The sequence below is a fragment of the Hippopotamus amphibius genome, chromosome 4 (genome assembly GCF_030028045.1).
Source record: "Hippopotamus amphibius kiboko isolate mHipAmp2 chromosome 4, mHipAmp2.hap2, whole genome shotgun sequence".
Classification (NCBI taxonomy): Eukaryota; Metazoa; Chordata; class Mammalia; order Artiodactyla; family Hippopotamidae; genus Hippopotamus; species Hippopotamus amphibius.
In genome coordinates, this window is record NC_080189.1 from 79,847,710 (window position 1) to 79,866,172 (window position 18,463).

General features: G+C 42.2%; 1 protein-coding gene across 3 annotated transcripts in view; it reads left to right on the forward strand.

Moving 5' to 3' along the window:
* Window positions 1-18,463, forward strand: part of GLI3 (GLI family zinc finger 3) — a 289,281-nt gene that overhangs the window by 71,575 nt on the left and 199,243 nt on the right. Inside the window, exons 1-2 of one of the 3 annotated variants that reach the window (XM_057731923.1) lie at window positions 16,033-16,070; window positions 17,430-17,633. The exons of the other annotated variants lie outside the window; for them this stretch is intronic. Coding sequence (XP_057587906.1) covers window positions 17,528-17,633 — 106 coding nt within the window. The 5' untranslated portion in view covers window positions 16,033-16,070; window positions 17,430-17,527. Of the gene's footprint in view, window positions 1-16,032; window positions 16,071-17,429; window positions 17,634-18,463 lie in introns of those variants that run through there. 3 annotated transcript variants of the gene reach the window in all.

An 18,463-nucleotide genomic window follows, 5' to 3' on the forward strand; every position in this document is an offset into this window, starting at 1 on the left:
GAACTCCCAGAATGTCTAATACCTCCTTCCCACCCCCAAGGGGCATTTAAGAAAGAAAAGAAATGCCCAGGCAAATAGTTGATTGTGGCAATCTCGGTGAGAGTTCTGGCATCTCTTTTCTTTACCATTAACTCATATTTCAAAAAGACCAAGGGCTTTCTTAAAGGGCCGATAAGTACTACACAGAAGCACTATATATGAGAAATTATATTAGAACTATAATATTTGAGCTTGAAACAGCTCTGCAAAGACACATTTATTTCTAAATTAAACACTCTTTTAAAACATTTTTTTAATTTTAGAAAAGAATTAGGAAATAGAAGATAATTAAAAAACACTCATAACCGACTTCCCAGCTATGACCACGGCTGCTAACATTTTGGTATACGTTCCCTGCTCTCTCCCCTCCCAGCTCCTTTTCTCTCTGCTTTGTGGGTATTATAATCTGCTACTGTGGTCATTTAGGAGCTTTACCCCTTCTCTTATAAATCATGGTTCAGCGAACATCCTTGTAGCTAAGTCTTTGCCTGGAACCTAAATTACTCCCTTGGGTGTGAACCCAGCAAGGGCAGGATTGGGTCAAGCGGCGTATGTATTTAAGATTTGTCACAGAGGGCATCACACTGGTATACAAAGATGGGAGTCTATAAAATGTACTCCTTTTACCCACTGATAAACCTTTTCTCCTTTACTCAGCCTTTACCAACACTTCCTAATTTGGTATCAAGGCAAAACCACAAAACAGTATCATTTTTCAATTTTCATTTCTTTCATTTTCTAATAAAGTAAAAAACTAGCTGTCATTTTCTTCTTACTTATTTAAATTTCTTCTTCGATGAATTGCCTCTTCGTATCAGGTCCTCCCCCGCTCCCTATTTGGGAAGTTCTTTTTGTTATAAGGCAACATTAAAAAAATTTTTTTTTAAATCGAAGTACAGTTACTCTATAACGTTGTGTTAGTTTCAAATATATGGCTAAGCGGTTCAATTATACAAATATATGTGTGTGTGTGTGTATATTCTTTTTCAGATTCTTTTCCATTATAGGTTATTATAAGATATTAAGTATAGTTCCCTGTGCTATACAGTAGGTCCTTGTTGTTTACCTATTTTTGTGTATAGTAGTGTGCATCTGTTAATCCCAGACTCCTAATCTATACCTCCCACTCCCCACCCTGCTATCCCCTTTGGTAGCCGTAAGTTTGTTTTCTATGTCTATGAGTCTATTTCAGTTTTGTAAATAAGTTCATTTGTATCATTTTTAAAAAGATTCCACATATAAGTGACATCATATGATATCTGTCTTCCTCTGTCTGACTTATTTCACTTAATATGATAATCTCTAGGTCCATCCACATTGCTGCAAATGGCATTATTTCATTCTTTTTATAGCTGAGTAGTATTCCATTGTGTGTGTGTGTGTGTGTGTGTGTGTGTGTGTGTGTGTGTGTGTGTATACACCTCATCTTCTTTATCCATTCATCTGTCCATGAACATTTAGGTTGCTTCCATGTCTTGGCTACTGTAAATAGTGCTGCAGTGAACATTGGGGTGTATGTATCTTTGAATTATGTTTTTTCCCTGGATATGTGCCCAGGAGTGGGATTGCAGGATCATATGGTACCTCTATTTTTAGTTTTTTAAGGAGCCTCCAGACTGTCCTAGAGTAACATTTTTTATATGTGGCAGACATTAGAATACATTTGCATTAAGTTACCTAAAATACACAGCTGCAAGTTTCTTATTTAAAAAAGAGCACTTATGAATGGGAGCACATGAGACAGATCTGAAGAAGAGGACATCTAGGAACTGTCTGGAAGTTTTTAGAACTGATACTTAACCACTTTTTCCTGAAGGAAATAGGATGTGGAGAAGTGCTCATATCATAAATTGTATAGTTCGATGATTTTCACAAGCCAAACATATTTGTGAAACCAGTACCAAGCCCCAGAAACAGATGGTCACCAGCGTCTTTGAGCCCCCATCCCTGACTTCTACTGGCCTGGACCAGTTGTGGCTGTTTTTTTACTTTATACATTTGTTATCTGGCGTCTCCTCTTTTGCTCTACATTGTGTTTACAGGATTCATCCACATGTTGTGTGGTTTTGGGTGTCCATTCACCCTGTTCGGTGGTGTTCTGTTGTATGAATATGCCACAATTTACGGATCCTTCCTATCTTTGACGGGCACTGGCACTTTCAAACGTTTGCTTACAAGTGGTGCTGCTATAAATATTCTAGTACTTGTGTTTCGGCGCCCCTGGTGTTGGGAGTAGAGCTGACATTTTAACAAACTTTCATGGGCTCACATCCTTCTTTTGTCCTCTCCACCTATCTCTCTTGAGCCAAGTACAGAACAGCATGGACTTGAAATGCACGTGTTTCTGTTTTGTCTTTTCTTGCTGTTCCTTTTAGTAGGGATGTGTGTAATGAAGTTCCCTTAACAAGGTACTGATGTAAATTGTGGATAATGACTGTTGGCTTCAGCCTAGGCTCTCAACTCTACGTGAAGAATTTCATTTTCCATCCTGTTATTTTCCTCTTCATCAGTTCTTGACTCACCCTCGTAAATGGAAGGTTCAAATTGTCTTAAGAGGAAAGAGTTTATTAATGTATTGGTCTTACAAGCAACCTCTCTCTCTAGTTTAATGAAAACCACATCTTTGGGGCAAGAAGCTGGATGGTGGCTGTGTGCGTGCGTGAGTTGAGGTTGAGATGTACCAAATCTAGATCACATTGCTGTGTGATCTTCTGGTAGAATTAAATAAAAGGCATTAAAAAATTTATAGCTGCCTTTTACTGGCTTTCTGTCTGATTTTTTTTCTCTCTCTAGACTCTTTGGCTGACATGAGTTTTGAAGTTCTGCCATATTCACTTATCAGCCTGTGGCAAATGCAGTTCTACCAGAGTGAAGATGAAAGGCTGAGAATTAAAAAAAAAAAAAAATCCACGTGCAACACAAAAATGCCCTACCCTTTTAAGGAATTGGCAGAATTACCTTTACTTCCCCCACCCCTCCCTTGCTCTCCCTCTCCCTCTTTCTTTTTCTCTGAATGTGTAGAAAAAGGTTAAATTCTTAATTTGTTTTTGTTAGTCTTTAACCCATCAATTGTATATACATCTATTTAACAGTCATCAGTACTTTCTAAAACACGTCTAACTGGGCAATTCAGTGTCTTAAGGTGGGCTGCATGTTTGTTGGTGTATTTCCAATTTTATGGGTATATCTGTAAACTATGAATCACTTTGTATTTCTCTCATCTACATGGGCTAAATATTCATCTCCACAGCAGTTCACATGAGGTGAGTATTGAACACGTGAAAAATCTCAAGCAAGTCTGTGATAGGATAGTTCACGTCCATCTTTCTTGCCCTACATCTGTGTGCTTGTTTTCATTCTCCTTGCTTTAGGGTCCTCGGTGTTTTATCTGCCATTAAATAACACTATCCTTAAATTGATGAATAGGGATAATGTTCTTCATTGATAACCTGGTAACAGTATACAGGGCTTAAAGAAGCAGAACCAACCCCTGGTAAAAGGCTGCCATAGGTGACTCCCCTCTCGCTCCCTCCCTTATGTGTCACCACACACTGGTTTGGAGCTGTGTTTTTACTTTGGGCATCTTGTTTCTTGGGGTCCCATTGCCAGGGCTCACATGGACACCCCAGTGTCCTTTCCTCTGGAGCTTGATGCTAATCGGATAGATGCTGAGCTGCCAGCCCTGGAAACGTCACTGTAAGACAGTACCTGCAAGTCCCACCCCATTCATTCTGTTGTTTATTCATCCCTAGAATGATGCTCTAGTGCCTGTGGTATGCCAGGTAGAAGAGATACCACAGCTAAGAAGATTCAGCCCCTGCCCTCGAGGAGCTTATGTTCTAGTGATGGAAATCTAACAAGTAAATAGCTCATCGTAGAATAGTGTGAAAAATACCTTGTAGGCATTGGGTTGGGAGTGAAGCAGCCTCAGAGAATGGGGAAGGAGGGGCCTGAAGGTGGTTCCTCTCACTTGGAGCCTTATTCAGGGCAGGAAGTTTGGGGTTGGGTGTGTAGACACCTGAGCTTCCTCGAAGGTTTGTGAGCAGAGAAGTGACGTGTTTCTAGAAGATTTTTAGGCATTGGAGTGAGGACCGCTAGGACTTTTAACATAGCTTCGTTTTTCAGAAATCCCCAAAGAGTTTGCTTTTGCACTTTTGAAATTAAGTTTGAGTACATGCAATTTTAGGATTTGCAATATTTCCATTTCCAGGTGTTTTTGTATTTTCTTGTATGATTTGAAGCTTCTTTGCAAGATTGGCTTTTACTTTTTGACTGAATTTTTCAGAATGTTAGGCTGCTCAGTAATTTTTGTTCACTTTTAAGGGGACTTCTAGGTGTTCTTTTCTGAGATCAGCCTGGCAAAGTACAAAAGAAATTCAAGACTTGATAACCACCAGTAACTAGATTTCAATGAGACTAGGCCTAGGCCTGGCACAAGTACGGAAGGAGAACCCACCCCCCCCAACCCCGTGCACCAGCAGTGTATTTTGATTTAATGACATGATACATTGTATAGCACATTTATATCTTCATGACCTGATCATTGAAATTAAGCTAATTTGTGACTTATGCTTTCTCATTTTTCACTGTTTATGTGGAAAAGTGATTCCATATTTGGGTTTCAGAAATATGTGTTTCTGAGGGGGATATTCTAAAAAGTAAGTAAAAATCCTCCTAGCCACCATGAAAACTTTGATGCTTTTGCAAATTATTTTAACTCTTAAAACCTTCAAATAGAACACATAGCAAGACAGTTCGCATTAGGTAAGGAAGTATTTTACTAAAACTTTTGGTGGCTTCTATGGTTTCTATAGTAAGGTTATGCTAAAGCCAAAGATTTTCTACTGATTTGCTCTACCTGTCAGGAAATGCAATCTATGTGTAAGTTTTAATTCCTTCATCATTTCTTTATTCCTTTCTCTTGCACTAATAAAACTGCTCCTAGAATGTGGAGTTTCATTGCATAAATCTAAACTTCTTTTTAGATTTCTTAGATGCATTGAAACATGGAATTATACAACCATGTTAAAACACCACCTTTCAAAACTCATAGTGCAAGTGTATGTATAGGATTTTTTACTGATTATTTTCTGTTTATGCTATTAAATTAGAGCTTATATTTTTACACAGACTTTGATTTTTCACCCCACAATGAATTTCAAGTCCATCCAGACTGACCCATTAAACAAATTTACACAGGCGTGGGATATTCACATTTTGGAGCCATTCAAACTTATTATTTATTTGTTTATTGAAGTGTAGTTGATTTACAATGTTATGTTGGCTCAGGTGTACAGCAGATTCAGATACATATTGATATACACATCTACATTATCTGTCTATCATCTATCTACTTTTCAGATTTTCCATTATAGATTATTACTAGATGTTGAATATAGTTGCCTGTGCTATACAGTAGGTCCTTGTCGTTTATCTATTTTATATATAGCAGTGTATATCTATTAATCTCAAACTCCTCATACATCCCTAATTCCTTCTTTCCCCTTTGGTAGCCATAAGTTTGTTTTCTATGTCTGTGAGTCTGTTTCTGTTTTGTAAATAAGTTCACATTTACACAAAGGTTACTTGAAAAGAGTAAGTGGAAGTTTGTGTTGAAGCATCAGCGCAGAGAGGAAGCCATTAAATTGGCCAGATGAGAATTTTTGGAAACCTTACAGACAAATTCAGGAGGCAGGTGCGAGCCACAGAAGGTCAAGAAAAAGAGACACTGGGGTCAGGAGAGTTTAGGATTTGCTCGATGGTTCTGGTGTATACAGAAGAGAGATGGTGTATTGGATGGAGGCGGTGTTAAATCCAGTGAAGACTTCGTTGGAGAAAAGTTGAGCAGAAAGAGGCAGCTACACAACAGAGGCAGGTTGGTGATGGAGGAGAACATTCCTCGCCAACACCTGGAAGGAGGTGACAGTCAAGGTGAGCTGGTAGAGGACTCTTTAATATGGGACAGACAAGGAGCAGAATGAAAGGAAAGGCAGGCTCGTAGAGATACATACCTGTCCTGGTTTGATTCCGAGTAATTTACGAAGCCCTTGGCAAGGAAGACTGTGGCCTGACTTTTATAGAAAGAGGTCAGTATTGCAGAGAATCAGTGTTTGGATGGTAGATCCGTAATGTGTGAATACTGTTGTTATTGGACCGGTTTGTGGCGTAGCTTTGGAGATTAGGTTGAGAATAGAAAAATGTGTTTCCCTCTTTCTCTTCTGGACCACGCCTCCCCAGGTGTCCAGAGCCAATAATGCACAGGAAGGAAGACAAATAAAGATGAGCATCCTTCACTTATCACTCTGTGAGGCTGGCTGCCTGAGAGCCCAGGGGAGGTAACTTCTCTCTGGCTTGAAGTCGCAGTGGTTGAATGAGCTGTGAGATGCATTCATCTTATAGGGAGGAGGGTATTACATTTGCTAGCTGGACCATACTAGGGTTTTTTTCCTTTCCCTGCAAATGATAGAATGGACTAAAGAGACCCAATAGAATTAATAAAATTGTCAAACACAATAAAAGTGCCTGGATTATGTGTTTCGGTTGCTGTTTCCTCCAACTCTTTTTGAGGGCTTTAGTAGAACTGGACCAGGCAATGAGAAGAGGATGGAAGAATTTTTATCTGAATGGCTTGGCAGGAAATGTAAAGCTTTTCTGCCAAGAAAGAGGGATTTCTGCTTGTGTCAGCAAGATGTGAATGAAAGAAGAAGGAAAAGTGCAAAAAGAAATAAACAAAAGTCATACAGGTGCCTTCAAACCCAACGCACAAAGTTTTGGAGCTTCAGAGTCATTATTAATACTCTGCTGCTGTGTTGAATGTATTCCCAAGGGGTTAGGAGGAAGCTGACCAGCCTCTTTGAAAGTCTGAATTAGAGGAAACTCAGCGAAGACTTTCCTAAACCGGATCTTGTCCAAACCTCCTTCAAGAACGTCTGCTTGGTCTATACGCCCACATCCAACAGCTGAACAGGCTCCCTTTCCTGTTCAATAGGCTCCACCTGACGCTGACTTAACTGTCCATTGGTCCACAGCATCAGTCCTGTGGCCTGTGCTTCTTGTCTCAGGTGGTTCCATGTCTAGAAAGATCACAGTCATCAGGGCTGTGAGGGCAGCAGCCATTCGTTTTTACTGGTCTGCTTTGCTGGGATGCCTGGAGACCTTAACATGGATGCACCTGTGTGAACCCAGTGTGGAGAATGGCTGGCCCAGGCCGGTTTGCATGCTTCGTGTTAACTCAGCCAGCTCTAAACCCCCGCAATGCAATTTTCACACGAGCTACAGAAACACTCTGTCTCGGAACCCTTACTGAATTTGCTTTTGCCTTCTGGTCAGGAGATTTCCAATTTGGTGGGAACAGGAAATCTCCAGACTTGATGCTTGCAGTTTCCTCCTCCATCCTTTTTTTTTTTTTTTTTAATAAATTTATTTTTATTGGCTGTGTTGGGTCTTTGTTGCTGCACACGGGCTTTCTCTAGTTGTGGAGAGTGGGGGCTACTCTTTTTTTTTCTTTTATCTTTTTTTTTAAGCTCTTTATTGGAATATAATTGCTTTACACTCTTGTGCCAGCTTTTGAGGTACACCAAAGTGAATCAGCTATATTTATACATATACCCCCATATCCCCTCCCTCCTGCGACTCCCTCCCACCCACCCACCCTGTCCTGGCCCTCTTAAGGCATCACCCATCATCACGTTGATCACCCTTTGTTATACAGCAACTTCCCACTAGCTATCTGTTTTACCGTTGGCAGTGTAAATATGTCTATGCTACTCTCTCACTTCGTCCCAGCTTCCCCTTCGCCCCCCCCCCCCCCCCGCCAACTGCATGTCCTCCAGTCCATTCTCTGCATCTGCATCCTTATTCTTGCCCTGTCACTGGGTTCATCAGTACCATTTTTTTTAGATCCCGTATATATGAGTTAGCATACAGTATTTGTTTTTCTCTTTCTGGCTTACTTCACTCTGTATGGCAGACTCTAGGTCTATCCACCTCATTACATATAGCTCCATTTCATTCCTTTTTATGGCTGAGTAATATTCCATTGTATATATGTGCCACATCTTCTTTATCCATTCATCTGTTGATGGGCATGGACATGGAAGCAACCTCCTCCATCCTTATTATTAGTTTTTTAAGAATATTTATTTATTTATTTACTTATTTATTCAATTTTTGGCCCATTGGGTCTCCATTGCTGCGCAAGGGCTTTCTCTAGTTGCAGTGAGCAGGGGCTACTCTTCGTTGGTGTGTGCAGGCTTCTCACTGCGGTGGCTTCTTTTGTTGTGGAGCACGGGCTGTAGGCACACAGGCTTCAGTAGTTGTGGCACGTGGGCTCAGTAGTTATGGCTCATGGGCTCTAGAGTGCAGGCTCAGTGTTGTGGCACATGGGCTTAGTTGCTCTGCGGCATGTGGGATCTTCCCTGACTAGGGATCAAACCCGTGTCCCCTGCATTGGCAGGCGGATTCGTAACCACTCTGCCACCAGGGAAGTCCCTCCATTCTTATTAATGAAAATACATGCCAGTCTGGCTCATCCTGCCTTCAAAAACAGATCATTAGGGATTATATCTGGCTCAGCAGAGGACACCTTCCCTTGTATTCAAAAAAGACACATTGAGTAGCTTGAGGTATGGGAAATGGCCTCTGTTACCTTCAGCTTCCTGGAAGAGGGTGGCACTTTTGACCAAAGTGTACTTGTTTGTTTTGTGATTGTTCTGAAAAGAACAAAAGTCAAACAACCATAGACACACCTTAAGCTGGGTAAGGAAACCGATATTTAATCACACGTCTCAGATTTTTTATTTAAAATTTATTACTTACCCCAGTGTTTAGCACACTGAGAGAGGAAGCAGGAAATGTTTTCTACCTTTATGTTTATGCCAAAGGTCAAAATCCTCCTTTCCCCACCGTATAAATTGTCAGATTTAGAATCATAGGGAACTGATTTGATAGCCATCTCTCTGACTTGTGACTGTGGGTAAGTCTCTCTAAGCTTGTTTCCTTCATCTGTAAAGTAGGCTGATGTTAGTACTCACCTTAAGGTTTGGAAGCATCAGTGCTATTGCTTTGAAATGGTGCTGCCTTATTTTAGATATGTATTTCTCAGGTGTGCTTCATCATTTCGCCATGGGGGTCCCGACCTGGGAAAGTCAGGGGGTGGCCCGCTTTTTCCAGAAGGGCCAGCTAGTAAATATTCTAAGATTTGCATGGGCCTTTCGGTCTCTGTCGTACTCAACTCTGCTCTTGTAGGGAGAACACCGCCATAGACAATATGGAAATGAGTAAGTCTGGCTAGGTTCCCATAAAAGTTTATTCATGGACATTGAAATTTGAATTTCATATACTTTCCATGTATCATGCAATATTCTTCTTCTTCTGATTTTTTTCCAGCTATTTGAAAATGTTGAATCCATTCTTAGTACACAGGCCACACAGAAAGTCAGTGGCTGTAAGTTGCCAACAATTGTCCTAAGAGAATTTGCCTGATCATTTTTAGTAAGTATTGTTCATGGAGGAATAGCAGATGGATTTCTTGGAAAGGTTCAAGTGTCTCAAGTCATTGTAGCAAACCAAGTGGAGAAGAGATTGTATTTTCAATGAAAATTTCAAGTAGGCATACTTTGTAAATGTTGATTATGGGCCTGATCCAAGATATGTTAAAAAAAAGTGGATGAGGGGCTTCCCTGGTGGCGCAGTGGTTTAAGGATCTGCCTGCTCATGCAGGGGACAAAGGTTTGAGCCCTGGCCCAGGAAGATCCCACATGCCTCAGAGCAGTCAAGCCCTCATGCCACAGCTACTGAGCCTGCACTCTAGGGCTCGTGGGCCACAACCACTGAGCCCACGTGCCGCAACTACTGAAGCCTCACACCTAGAGCCCGAGCTCCGCAGTAAGGGAATCAACCACAAGGAGAAGCCCGAGGCACCGCAACGAAGAGTAGTCCCTGCTTGCCACAACGAGAGAAAGCCCGTGCACAGCAACGAAGACCCAACGCAGCCAAAAAAGAAAAAAAAAAGTGGGTGAAGGAGATGGCAAGTTAAATGTTAGGTCATTAACTCGGATCCTCTTTCTGGTTGTGTGAGACAGCAATTATTCTCTCCCAAGACACCCAGCCTGGCTCTTGGTGAAGGTGTGTACTGGTTTGTTCCCGTACAGGTTTTTCTGCGTCATCCCATTTTGTCCTAGGACATGTATGAGAACCTGGGTGGAGTAGGTTGGTGATGGATCATTTTGTATAAGGGGAAGCAGCAGCCCAGAGAAATTCTGTACCTTGCCTGAAGGTCAACCAATGTAGCAGTAGAATGAGGCCTGGAAACTCAGCCACTCACCTCCCAATCCAGGGCACTTGCAGCCCACTGTCCTGCTTTGCACAGTTATCAAACAGATAATGAGGATATTAGTGCTGGTACCCGGCATTCCTAAACGCCATAATTTATGAAGATCCTTTTCATATTTTATTTAACCCTTAGGAAACCCTTGCAAGTAAGTGGGGCAGTTTTTATTGTCTGCCCGTTAGGTGAGGCAACTGACGATCTGATATATTTTAAGTTACCCAGGGTCACACACCCATGAATGCTAGAGGCAGGTCTGGGACCCAGGTTTTCTAACTCCTTTTATTATACCATGCTGCCTTATTATATATACATGATAGGGCAGTTGATGTCATTAATATCCAAACATTAAAAAATAAATTGAAAAAGAAATAACACCCGACCCTGGTTCCAGCCCCTGGCAGTGATTTTTAAGTGGAGGTTTGTGTTATGAGAAGTTTTTGCTTTCAAAATACTATGCGCGCCTCCTGTAAAAGGTTGAATTAAATGATTTTATTTTTGGTAAGTGGCCCATGTAAGTTTCTTATTTATTTATTTTGGTACTTTTTGCTTCAGCTCCTTTGGCTAAATGAAGCACTGCTGTATTTTTATTGCATACCCCATCATTAAAAGAAATTGAAAAGATGCTTGTTAGTTTTAATATTGCGTGGATGGAAGTCTATCTGGCACTTTTAGGAACGGTTACAATTCCTAATAGTGCATTTTAAGAAGGAGTCTGGCTTTGTTTTCGATTAAAAAAAAGAGAGAAAACTTTCTGAAATTTGCTATAATTCGATAATCTTTCTTGGGGGAGAAGGTCTCTGCTCCTTGTGACCCTGGTTTTATTGACTCGTATGCATTCCTTTCTAGCCTGTGGGAGGGGGAGTATACTCTGGGGCCGCATGACGGGCCTTTCATTTGTTGGTAAATAATCCAAGCAAAGCTGCTTCCAAGCACAAGTTTTCCCCTCTTCTCTATAAAACATATGCTTCTTTAACTGTTGGACATATGCCCTTTTCCATAAACTACATACAGCTTTAACTGTTGGCGCTATTGTTAACTTGAACACAAACCAAATACTCAGACAGCTTCTGGCATCTAAGCGCGCAACACAATCCCCTAGAAGATGGTGGTAAATATTCCTGTGCACAAATAGCTGTTCAGAACCTGGAGACACTGGCTAACAGGTCGTTTGGTTACAGACTGACGTATCCTTTCCTGATAACTTTTATAGGAAGAGGTAGGATAATTTTAACAATGAAGATCATCTTCACCTATACGTATTAAGACATGGCCAGCAAACCAGTGTTCAGCTTTCAGAGACTTTGTAGCAGACACGTTGCAGGAGTTACTCATCATTTATAATAGATGAGAAAGTCCCACTGACCTGGCGCTTACCTGAAGGATGGCTAGAAGCGGGTTGCTTAAACTTATTAAGGCTCAGGGTATTTACCTGAGTAACTGGGGTGATGTGACTGAGTACCTGGTAGACTGTGAGCAGCCAATGGGATTAATGCCTTTGCACTTGACACAAGACCTGGCTTTTAGTACAAGCTCAGTGAATGTGAGCAGCAGCCATGGTTTAATGATCATTTCTAATACACTTTCCCTTTCTACCTTTCGGGGGGTGTCCTGGTGAAAGCTGAATTCCCAAATTTAGCAGGAAGGGATGTTCGGGCATTTTTGCTATTTGTTTGGAGGGCTCTCGTGTATAGATACTAAATAATTAAAAGCCATATGATTTTTTAAAATTAATTAATTTACTTTTGGCTGTGTTGGGTCTTCGTTGCTATGTGTGGGCTTTCTCTAGTTGCAGTGAGCAGGGGCTACCCTTCGTTGCAGTGCGCAGGCTTCTCATTGTGGTGGCTTCTCTTGTTGCGGAGCACGGGCTCTAGGCATGCAGGCTTCAGTAGTTGTGGCACACAGGCTCAGTAGTTGTGGCGCATGGGCTTAGTTGCTCTGTGGCATGTGGGATCTTCCTGGACCAGGGCTCAAACCTTGTGTCCCCTGCACTGGCGGCGAATTCTTAACCACTGCACCACCAGGGAAGTCCCCATATAATTTTAAATAAATGAATTTATTGAGATCTCCATAAATCCCGGTATCATTGTAAGGTATTAATAATACGTGTAAAAATAGCCTAGCAGGCTCTTATAGTCTTATGAGGTGGGATAAATAGTTTAAAACAAGACTATGGGAGATAAACTTGTGGGATAATTTTTCAATATATGTATGCTTAATTTGGACTTCTCTAGAGAATTATCGCAAAGGTCACACTTAGGATAGAATTAAAACCAGAAGTAAAAGAAATCGGTTATTTCTGCTGTCTAAAGTGGTTGGGAAATACAGAAACATAAAGGAAAAATAATCCATAGAAATATTGTCATGCTATCTTGGTGCATTTTTTAAACTTAAAAAAATTTTATATAGAAATATATATTTGTCTTCTTCCCACCTTTCCTTCCTCCAAAAACTTGAATCATTAAAAAATGTGGCGGCACAGTAGTCTGGTGGGTGAGCAGACTCTGAATTTCAATTCAGGCTCTGCTTCTTTCTAGCTGTGTTTTCTTGGATAAATTTGCCTCGGTTTTTGTATCTGTATAATAAGAATCACAGGAGTATTTACCTCATAGGGTTGGCATGTAACCCCTTAGAACAGTACTTGGCACTCAGTGAAATTCTTTCCTATATTCATTAAACTCCTTGATTATACTGTATTTTATGACAATATTCCACCCTCTCATAACGTAATAGACTTTAATTTTGTTACCTAGTTTTCCCTATTGTAAATAACACTGTGATGAATATCCTTGAATATACATTGTCTTGTTTTCTAATTTTTTTCCCTTAAGATACGTCCTGGAAGTGGGGTCATTTGATACAGCCAATTATGGAAATATTTTAATAGTGTGAGAAAGTGACTATCCCTTTGTTTCCTTCCTAACACTCAATATTATTGCTTTTACAATTTTACTGTAATATCCCTCATTGTTTTGGGGTGCAAGCTTTATTAGCAAATGTGTGTAAGTCCCTTCAGGGTAGTAGTTGGTCTCCCGGGTAGCGAAATCCAGTCTGCTACCTGTTTTTGTACAGCCCACAAGCAGAGAATGGCTCTTTACATTTTAATGTAAAGAGTGTGAAAATTACATGAAATTCAAATTTCAGTGTCTGTAAATAAAATATTGGGACACAGCCACGTTCATTGCTTTACATTTTGTCTCTGGCAGCTTTCATGCTGCAGCAGAGTTGGGTGGTTGTGAAGTTCACAGACCTATGCTTTAGGGCATTGGTCAGAATTCAAATTCAAATTTATTTTATATTTCTCGTCGCTGAGTACGGAGGTCCTATAGCCAGATCTTTTAAGTGGGAGCTTTAGTGTCTGACTGCCTGGGCTCCAGGCTCTGCCCTTGCACCAGCTGTGTGACCTAGGTAAGTAACCCACCTTCTCTGTGCCACAGTTTTCTCCTCTGGCAAATGAGCAGAATGACAGTGTCTTTCTGATCAAGTTACAGTGAAGAGTAAACAGGACAGGTGAAGTCCTCCCTTACCTCATAGTAAGCAAGTGTTAGCTGTATTTCACTGGTACGTGGTTAATGGATTTGAATTGGTTGGAAGAATGAGTGAGACTAAAATTACTTGTATTTTGGAAGGGTGGATGAATTTGATCTTTTATTTGTTTCCTTAATCGCTTTTACTGGGACTTCTTGAATATAAAAATGCATTCCCCTGGCATTGGGACATTAAGTTCTGAACGTGTCTGGAAAGCTAGAAAAAGGGCAGAAGAAAAGTCTGGCTGTGTCCTGGTCCCCCGTCTCATGCAGAGGAGGCTGGGTGATTGGTGTCTGCCCTGTCTGGTTGGTCAGAGGAGAGGAGAGCAGCGGGGATACCAAAGCATCCTGTCTTGGCTGTGACCATGAACATGGGCTCTGGCGGAGATTAGGTTTTGTGACCATTCTGGCTTTACTCATACATAGTATCTGAGCCATTCCCGGAAAGTATTTCCTAAAGTTGCAGACTTGTGGCTAACTAGAAGTAGACTTACCTGTAGTAAAAGTGTGAAGAATCAAATTGTGGTATTTTGATTTGGGTTTCTCGAATGCACATTTCATAGCTGAGGTCAAAGTGGGGAGTGGCTAGAGGGAGCTTCTGTGGTAGCAACCTGACCCTTGCCTGAGGCTGAGTCAGCAGAAGTGAGCACCCTTGTACCATCCCTAATCTTGTCCCAGTGGAGGTGGAGCCTCCAGCTCCTTTCAGTACAGTAATGATATTCTCTTGATATTTAAATGTACTCTCCAGGTGGCTCTGATTCCTGCCATGGAGTAAGCATGGTCTTTAAAATGTTATTAAAAATATAAATACTGCCATATGCTCAGCCTTTCTTATTACCCAGTCTTTTAAAAACAAAAACCAGGCAACGTAAACACACCAGATGAAGCCAGTTAAATTTGCCTTCACCCCCGCAATTTAAAACATGGTGGAAAAGTTAGGAAATGGGACTGTGATGCTAGGGAGGGGGACAGGGTGGGTGTGAACCTGGGAACCGCCATTCAGAAGTGCGACCAGAAGGAGCTGTCACACGCAGAGATGTTTTTTCCTGCCTGCCTTTAAAGGAAGAGCAGGAATTCCCTTGTGGTCAGCGGTTGGGACTCCGTGCTTCTGCTGCAGGGGGCATGGGTTCGGTCCCTGGTTGGGGAACTAAGATCCCATGTGCCTCATGGTATGGCCAAAAAATAAAAACAAAATAAAGGAAGAGCAGGCTCTGCATCCTCCTACTGGACAGGGGCTGGGGTAGATCTCCAGGGTGATAGGCTTGGTCCCATCAGAGGATGCAGCCCGCAACAGCAGCCTGGACCCTCGAGCCTTGTGAACAGACATTTCACTGTTTCTGTGACGACTGGGGTTGCAGATGTCATTATGGAAAGTTAACTGTTCAGCTCTGTAGGTGAAAAACAAGGAAGAGAGGCTCTTCAGTCTTTGCTTATGAAAGACTCAAACCGAGTTCTCAAAGAAATCTCTAATACCTAAATGTTCTTGAGACTGTTACTCACAGATAGGCATAAATGCGCTATTAAGCAGAAGGAAAAAAATTGGGGCCCTCCTGAGAATTTATTGTACTGCCTTTGATGCCACTAATTAACTCACTCTGTAAGCAGCGACTAGCAACTAATAGCAGGCTAATAGAAGCTTCATGACATTTTAGAATTCTTAATTCAAGGAAGGGTCTTCGCGAGCTTGTGGAAAGTAAGGAAGATCTCTGTGTTACAGGAGAGCCTGCTGGGGCCCTCAGGGCCTGTTTTGGTCTGTTTTTTTTTTTTTTTTTTTTCCTCTTCCCAGGTACAGGAGGGGCTTAACTAGTGCTTTCTGTCTGGAACTTTGAAATCTCGTTAGTAAGGTTGGGTTTGTGCTAGGTGTTGCTAGACCAAGTCGCAGCGACGACTCTTTGCTGTCCACGTCATTAACGCCAGAAGCATCCTCCCAGAGGCGGGCAGGGGTGTGGACCTCTGATTGATGAGGGTTCAGAGACAGGCACAAGGAAAGAGAAGGGAAACCCTACAGGCCACGGGGCGTGCCTGGTGAGGCCTCACACAGGCTGATGGTGTGATCGGCTCCTGATTTTCCAGATGGCAAGGAGCCCTCATTGTATCATCTTTTAAAAAAGGCAAGAGGCTGCTTGCTCCCGGTACCTGGGATCTCTCTGCTGCCCTGGAGCTCACAGCCATGTCAGGTTTGCCCTTCAGTTTATCTAAATTCTCATCTCTCTTTCTCTCCACACTTTCTATCCCAGGAGCCCCTTTTGAAGCTGAGTGGAGCTCTGTAAGCTGGAGTAGTAGGTGGCGAGGCCAGAAATTGCCTTGGGTTCAGTCCTAACCTACACTTGGGAGCAAGTAGTTTCTGGTGAAGGGCTGGTGGGATCTTGGTCAGCCTGGACTATGTTTTGTTCTTTGGCAAAAAGAACTCTAGAAATGTTAAAACAGTTATGGCACTTGTACTACTCTGATGGAGGGCGTTTCTACTTTCTCTCCTTCCCCTTTGGGATCTCCTGGTTGATGAAAGTAGGAAGAGAGAGCTCCCTGTTAATCCTTGAGCCCGTGATCTCTGAGGGAGGGTAGCCACTTCAATTTCTCCAAAGCTTCAAATCCCCCGGCAGCCCTTTCGTGTTGCAGGCCCTGCAGTCGGTTTAAAAGTTGCAGACAAAGCGGAGAGCTCTCTCCCGATCCATCTGGGCCACTCTGTCTGTCATCACTCATTGTCAAGGGGAGATGTATGTGTAGCCGCACAAGGGCGATGTCTGACCCCAAGGGCATTGGAAATGTTCTTAGAGAAGGCATTGTCTGCTTCTCCCTTTGGAAGCCAGACTCTAGGACATTCTAGGGAGCGGCGGCTAGCTTAGGCATCGCTGCAGTCAGGATGGCAAGAGGCAAGATTCTGCTTCTAAAAACTACAGGAACTTTCTCCCCCCAGCCCCCAACTTCCTGGCATAATTCTACAATGCTTATGAATGTACTTAGCCTCTTCTCTTTCATTTCCGATCTCTCTTTGGTTGAAGTCTTAGAGAGAATTCTGAGACGGGGAGGCGAGGACTTGGATTCCATTGGTTTTTATTCCGAGAACATCAGAATGTAAATAGCCATGGAAATAAAAGCTGACAAGATGCAACTAATGCATAATAGGAAAACATGAAATAATGCTCTTTCCAAACACAGCCAGGCAACTTCCCAGGAGGAAAGCAGAAAACCATGCTCTGTTTCTTGCTCACAGAGGAAGGTGGGACCCCAGGCTTGTGGGAGCACATTAAAAACTGCAGTAACATAGATGCCATTAGTTGAACCTCAGCATGTGACTGGGTGTGTGTGCGTGCGCGCGCGCCGCCTGTGTAGAGCATGCGTGTGTCGTCATGCCTGTGGAGATAAGATGCTTCATGGTACTAAGACCCTGAGGTAGGACGTCTCATCATGGATTTGTCACTGGGAGTGTCACTTCCCAGGAGTAGACATGTTGCCAAAAACTTAATTGGAGAGTATCAGAGATTTGAAAATATACATCAAAATGTAATTACGTTTCCCCCTTTTATTGACGGTCTTAGGGTGGAAGCTGGGAGTGCGTATCCAGGTATCATTCCCCAAACCTGCCTGGGAGCAGACCTCTCATCCTATTAACAGGACTTTGTGGCCTCATTAAGGCATGGCTGGGATTCCTCTTACATCACTTACTCATCGGGGACGTGGCTGCCTGTTTCTGATCAGGAAACTGGACCTAACACCTTGTCCTGCTGCAACATTGGGTTCTGGTGAGGATCAAATGAGATGATATAAATGATAAAGGGGTCTGTGGCGGAAAAGGATTATTTCTTTCCTTAAGGAATGGGCGATGTTTGCTAGTGAAGGGTCAGGGGAGATCCCTCTATGCGTTCCGTGGAGCCTCTGCCCCGTGTTTTAATCCATTTGAAGGTCCCTTGATTATATCATTCAGTTTGGAAATGATGAGGTTTCACAAACTCAGACCTTATTAAACATGGAAAGATTATTTTCTTGTTTGAGTCCCATTCGGTTCGAAATCTGAGTATCCAGTCTTTTTTCCCGCCCCCGCCCCCCCCCCCCCCCCAATAACATTTTGTGGCTTCTGCCCCTCCCCCCAGCCACCCTGCCTTTTGGGCTCACCGAAATCTGAGTGCCACTTTTCTGGGAAAGCCTGATATTCTGACTTCAGTTTTGTAATTTAATGATGGAGAGTTTCCTTAGTAAACCAAATTTAGAGTCCTAGAATGCTTATCTTATATCCAGACCTTGAACATAAAAGGCATTTTATACCCGCAATTGTTCGTTTAATGAGCAATTGCAGAGTGCAGGCCGGTTAAGGGATTGAGCTATATGCACTATTATTGCAAGAAGTATTCCGAAATACCAGAAATAGGACGTAAGCTCTGATCAGGGAGACTGCGAGCACAATTACCTTCTTTTCAAATCCTTCTGTGACACTGCGGGAGGAAAAAGGACTTTGAAACTTGAAAGGAAAGAGCTTGCTTTCAACCTCAAAAGCTAGGAGGAAAGGGCTCTGAAATTTGCTCTGAATTCCCAATTCACCATTAGCCTGTTTCTTCCTTTAGCCTCAAGGCATTCT